The sequence below is a fragment of the Octodon degus genome, unplaced genomic scaffold (assembly GCF_000260255.1).
Source record: "Octodon degus isolate 3935 unplaced genomic scaffold, OctDeg1.0 scaffold00084, whole genome shotgun sequence".
Taxonomy (NCBI): domain Eukaryota; kingdom Metazoa; phylum Chordata; class Mammalia; order Rodentia; family Octodontidae; genus Octodon; species Octodon degus.
In genome coordinates, this window is record NW_004524660.1 from 206,534 (window position 1) to 212,779 (window position 6,246).

At 46.6% G+C, this 6,246-nt stretch overlaps 1 protein-coding gene across 1 annotated transcript; it reads right to left on the reverse strand.

Annotated features, from left to right (window-relative positions):
* Window positions 1-5,152: 5,152 nt before the first annotated feature.
* On the reverse strand, window positions 5,153-6,136 carry Klf14 (Kruppel like factor 14). Its single transcript, XM_004636981.1, has one exon. The coding sequence runs from the start codon at window positions 6,134-6,136 to the stop codon at window positions 5,153-5,155; it is 984 nt and encodes a 327-aa protein (XP_004637038.1).
* Window positions 6,137-6,246: the final 110 nt, after the last annotated feature.

The following is a 6,246-nucleotide window of genomic DNA, read 5'->3' on the forward strand; positions in this document are numbered from 1 at the left end:
CACACACCTGAAATTTCTTATAGAGGTAGGCATTCTTTTTCTCCTCTGAAAGCTTGCTTCCATTCTCCTGTTAAGAGCTCATTCCAATCGCCTCCCCAACAGTAGTGGCTAAAATGTAACTCTTCTATAATTCCACCTTTAAGATTCATCCTGATCTTTCCTTTTCCTTTCATATCAACACTGTAATCAAAGAACACAATCATTCTAAAGAAATCCTTATCTTTCTCCAGCTTAATCAGGATGCCTTTCTTTTTTTTTTTTCACTTTCACTACTTCTGACTTCAAGATCTAACTATATATCTGAAACCAACATAGTTCTTACTTAATTCCCTGAATATTGCTGAGTCCTATCAGAAGAGTAGGCACCACACTTTTCTTCTTGATTTTGCTTTTCCTTTCTACAAAGCTCCATATAACAAATATTTCCACTCCTCTTTGTACATTCGTGATAAAATCCATTATTCTTCTATGGTTGAACATAAAGGGAATTTCAGGAACTCCTCAAATTCCATTCCTGGGGCTTACATAGGCCACAGAAACAGAAGATACATATAACGTCTATGAAATGAAGAACTTGGTCCCTCCCATTTATCTTCTTATCCCTACAAAAGGATGCAATTCAGTCAAGATGCTAAAGTAGACTGAAATTGGGTAAACTTGATCTAATGCTTCCTAATAAGCTTTCACACAGTTAAGGGCTAGAATTTCCTAAACTTGTATTTCTAACTACAGTATGTGTGGAATTTAGGCTATTCAATCTAAAGTCTTCACAGTCATTGTGGTCGAGAATAAAGGCAACACGAACTGATTCATTCAGTGGTACAAAATCTTCCCTCTTTGCAGTGAGCTTATCTCAGCCACATCTGTGTGACTCAAGATCAGCCACAAGTGGCCTCTGTAGCTATGCCCAAAGCCTCTAAAAAATAGTGACCGGCAGGCAGACACTAGCTACATAAACAGTTTAAATTTTTCTTTTTGGTACAGGGTTTCACTATGTAGCTCAGACTCATAGTGATCCTCCTGTCTCAACCGCCCCACTCCTGGGATTACAGGCGTGCACCACCACAGCCAGTTTGGCATGCCTGGGATTCCAGGGTTGGCATGGCATGTGGTAACAGGGATCGAACTCGGGACCTTGCACTTACCAGGCAGGTGCTTAGATCACTGAGCTATCTTCCCAGCCCTGACAATTTGGATTTGAAAAGCAAAAAAACCTGAAAGATGCAAGTCACTAAAGCATTAAAACCTGTTTCCTGATACAGTAGACATCTAACATCTATATACCATATTTTGGTTCCCTAGTTCCAGTTGGGATCCCTATTTCTCAGGATTTAACATCTAACATAAACTCAAATGTGTTTGTGTTTAAAGGAGAAAGTTAATCATATCCCTTACCTCCTCCAAATGTTCAACTAAAGCAATAATAGATATATGAATCAGACCAACAAATATCAAAATATCACAACTGCTAGGGAAGCGGTATCATAATCAAAACTGAACTAATAAAGTGCCTCTTCAGTCCCTCCCAATTCCTAGACTTGAGGTAACCCATCAAGAGGAAAATATGCCAAGGAAACACTTACCCAGATAGCAGCAAGGGGCACTGGCGCCCCCAAAGCAGGTGAGAGGGGCTCTTGAGACCTGCCTTTGGAAAGCAGACCTGGTCTCATCAGTTGTGCTTACCATATGAAAGCAGGATCAGAGTAGAGTGCACATAAATTATAGGTAGGAAAGTGCAAAAAAGACAAGGAAATATATATATATATATGTGTATATATATGTGTGTATATATATGTGTGTGTATATATATATAATATATATATAATATATATATATTATATATATATACAATAACCCTCTTCTTTAGGGTTCCATCAAAAAAACACCATATTTTTTCTTACAAAAGGGAAAGGTACAAATGGGGCAAGAAATGACATTCAAATATTATTCTCTCCTGGAAAAATAGAGAAATAAGGACCAATGACAGATTCTTGTCCTTGTGGCAGAGGCAAAACTTGTTCTTTTACCCTGCCCCAACAGGAGCACAGATTTCAGCTCCCTCACAACCAAGGTCTGACCTGGAATTCATTCTCAGCTTCCAACCCAGAATTGAGGAAGATTTCTATTAATAGATTCTGTTACTGGATCATTCCTATATTGCACTTTAGGATAACAGGGGTGGGGCCAAGACCCCGAGGTTCAGCCAGACTCCAACCAATCTCTAGATACATTTGGGTCACAGAGCTCCATCTGAGGACAAAAAGGAAAAGAAACAGTAGATCTAGGAAGCTCCTTTCAAGGTATTTCACTGATAACTACTCTTAAAGAAGTCTGTTCACTAGAGTGAAAAGAATAACAATAGTCAGACCAAAAAAGACCATCCTAAAAATCTTGCCATTGTTAACAGGCTCTTCCAGGGTCCTGGGTTTCTGCCTCTCCACCATTAAGACCTAAGAGGAACTAGCCTATCAGTGAAAGATATATCACATAAAGGTTGTCAGTGCCCATCCTCAGACAAATGTCCTCAGAACCCAAGTAAGGACAGTATTTGGGAGCTCAGTCATCAGTGGGTAGTTTGAAAAGTTAGTATTTTTAATTTTTGGTTGTTGCTATTTGTGTTCAATTCCATAAGAGTAAATGGGAGCTCCTCTCCTCTCAGTGTCTTTAGTCCACTTAGCCAATGGATTTCCTAATGAGGGGGACAAAGGAAAAATTGTAGCCTTCAATGTGGCCTGTAGTATCACACCTACCCAGCCCCAGCAAAGACAGCAAAAGGATGACACTTCCTACTCCCAAAAAACACCTCCACAATTGAGGACTTTCTCTTCCCATATATAACCCAAGGACCGCCCCACTTGCCCTTTTATACTCTTAACCAGAGACACTGATCCTCTTCATGGTCACAGACTATGCTGTTAGTGTTTTTATTAAGAATCCCTCCCTCAGGCTGGGGAGATAGTTTGGCAGTCTAAGCACCTGCTGGGCAAGCACAAAGACCTGGGTTCTTGCAGTACCGCATGTTGCGCCAGCCACTAAACCCTGGGTGTGCCATGCTGGCCAGTGAATCTGGGCATGGTGGTGCTCGCCTGTAATCCCAGCATTAAGGAGGCTGAGACAGGAGGATCACTGAGTCCAAACTTTGTAGTGAGACCCTGCACCAAATAAATACATAAATGACTGAAAAAAAAAATCCCTCCCACATAAAATGTAGGACTTAGCAGTGTCCCAGTCCTATGTTTTATATCATGCTCCGAAGGATACTGGAACTCCCCAACCAGACAAAGAAAAATGAAATGACACTGAAATTCTAGCAGTTAAAAATAAAAAGGTTTCTCCCCAGATATCAAAGAATCATTCTCACATTTAAGTCCATACAGTGTACAGAATGGAAATGAATGTAGCCTGCTAAGAAAAAGGTTAAGTACAATAGGCAAAGAGTTCAGGAAAAGACCCCAAATTTGAAGATACATAAAGGAATAGGGTAAGAAGAAATTCCAGTGGCAGGAAGGAAGCGTGAAGTCTTTTCTTCCATGGAGTAGAGGAAGATGGGAGGGAAATGTGAGGGAAAGAGTAATTAGAAAGCCAGACACCTGAGTTCTAATCTTGGCTCTTGCCAGCAATTCAACATATGACATTGAGATGATAAAGACATCAATATTTTCATCTGCAAAATAGGTGCAAGCTATTTGTTTAATAGGTACCTGTTATGATTCTCTGAGATTACGGCATCCTCCACAAAAATGATCAATAGATTATTACAAGATATCCAGGAAGGGACCAGAGGAGACCTCACCAGGGTGGGAAATGCCTTTCAGCCTCATCTCTAAAGAATCACATATATACACATTCACACAAATACAAGCAGAGTGGTCAATTATTTCATCTACAGCAGCAGGGACACATAGTAGGAAAAATAAACACTGTTGGTGCCTGATTTCTTTAAGGGGTTGGGGGAGAAGGACCCTGAGGATGTAACCTTGGAGGGACCTCACAGAGAAGGATCCTAGTATTTAAGAAAAGCTATCACCGTGCTAGTCCTTCACCACATCCAAGGCAGCCAACTCTTTGGAAGAAATCAATCTTTCATCTTGCCTCCTCCCACCCACCAACATACCTGTAGCAAAACACAATGCTCAGACCTTGAGGGAAATAAATCACTAGTTAGCCACTAAGAAATGAACAGAATCTATCACCCCTGAGATAATTTGAGGTTGGGCAGCTGGGACCAAATGCCTCTGTTTCCCTGAATGTTATCCATGGTTTTGCAAGGTCTTATTTTAGACCTATCCCACCCAAAAGTTGCATGGGTTGTCAACTGGATGACCATCATTTTCTGATACATTTATGTTTGTTTCCACACTGTTTAACTAATCTCATTCTGAGAGACCCTGAAAGTTACCATTTGTAAACAGGAATTCAAATTGGGAGAATTGCTACGACGCAAAAACATGGTTTCAAATCATGCTATAAAACCTACAAACAGAATCACACCACTCCTCAGATACCAAGAAGCATCTGCCAGCCACACATCCACATGGACGCTTACATAGCCTCCCCTACCAGAGGTAGCTGGGGCAACTGAGGGAGAACAGCAGCGTCCTATCAACACTGAATCTTTGTTTAAAAGATACTAAAAATAAGTTAGTAAACATTGCTGTTTACAGAAATAGAAATCATTTCTGTTTCCAAAGGCCTCTCACCAACCCAGTCCTGGACATTTCCAAGACTGCCACCCCTGACACCCTCTCCAAGGTCCATCCTGACAGGTGAGGGAGACACCAGTCCCTCGAGACTGGGAGCTCTTCAGGCATCTGAGAAATCCAGTTTCACATTTCTGGTCCCAGAGCAGGGAAAATCTTCAGTAATCTACAGAGTACTGAAGAAGTTCATCCCTTCTCACAAGTTCCTGAGGTCTGTCTCGAGGCAACCCCTACTTTTAGGATGGTATTTGGGTTGCAAGAATTTCCGCTATTTTCTGGCAGTCAGTCCCTCCCCAAGTCCAACATGCCCATCTGGACCCACCCTCAGAGTGGAGGACTCAGTCTGTGCCTCAGTCTGATAACTCTGAAAACGTGGTATGGGCAGAGAGAAAGCGGAGACATTAGCCTTGGGAGAATGGTCCTTGAGGGGATGACAGACAGCAATAACTGTCCTACAAGTAGGTCTTGAGGTTGGGCGTCTGGCCAGAGCCAGAGCCAGAGCCGGAGCCAGAGCCAGAACTTTCCGCCGCACTGGTAGGTTCTGGATTGATGTGGGGTGCGCGACGACGTCCCCGGTACTCTATCATGTCTGGATGATAAGTCGGATGGCGGCGAGCGTGCTTGGTCAAGTGGTCGCTCCGGGAGAACTGCTTGGGGCAGAGGGGGCAGGAGAAGCGCTTTTCACCCGTGTGGGTCCTGTAGTGGCGGGCCAGCTCGTCAGAACGCGTAAACTTCTTGTCGCAGTCGAGCCAGTCACAGGAAAAGGGGCGCTCACCCGTGTGGGTACGCTGGTGGGACTTGAGGTGCGATGACTTGTAGTAAGCTTTGGTGCAGCCCGGGAAGGGGCACTGGTGGCGCTTGGCAGAAGGTTTTGCCGGCCTCCTCCGGGGCATCTGACCGGCTGCCGGGGTGGCGCTGGGCCTTGGGGCCCTGCCGGACACCCCACAGGCGACGGCGGGCACGGCCGAGACCGCTGGCACGCTTGGGAGGGCGGGCGCGCCAAATGAGCCCGAGGGTCCTGGGACCGCTTCTGTGCTGGAGGCTGGGTCGGGCTTGAGGCGTCGGGACCGCCCCGAGCCCCGGGCCGGGCCGGAGGAGCCAGACGCGGCGCGCAGAACTTCCCTCGAATTCGCCCCATAGCGCTCCTCAGCGCTGCCGCGCAAATCAGCCAAGACGCTTGCAGCCAGCAGGTGGGGCGCGGCGCAGCCCGCGCCGGAGCTGGAGGCGGGGACCTGCAGGAGCTGGGGGACCCGCGCGGGCCCCGGTGGTCCCCGACCCGGCAGAGCAGGCTCCGGAGGCGTCGCACCCACCTCCGAGCCGGCGGCTCCGCCCGCGCCCTCGGGGTCCGGCGGGCGGTGGTGAACCACGGCGCCCGCGGACATGGACACCAGGCACTCCGCGGCGAAGTAGTCCAGGCACGCCACGGCGGCCGACATGCTGCGCCTGCCCGCTCGCCGGCGAGCGCTGTCCGAGCGCGGCCGGCCGCGGGCCAGGGAGTCCCCGGGAGCGTCCGTCCCGCCGCCTCGGAGCGAGAAGCCGGACGCCA

Coding starts and splice junctions, on each gene's coding strand:
- Klf14 (XM_004636981.1), bottom strand. CDS start 6,136: ATGTCGGCCGCCGTGGCGTGCCTGGACTACTTCGCCGCGGAGTGCCTG.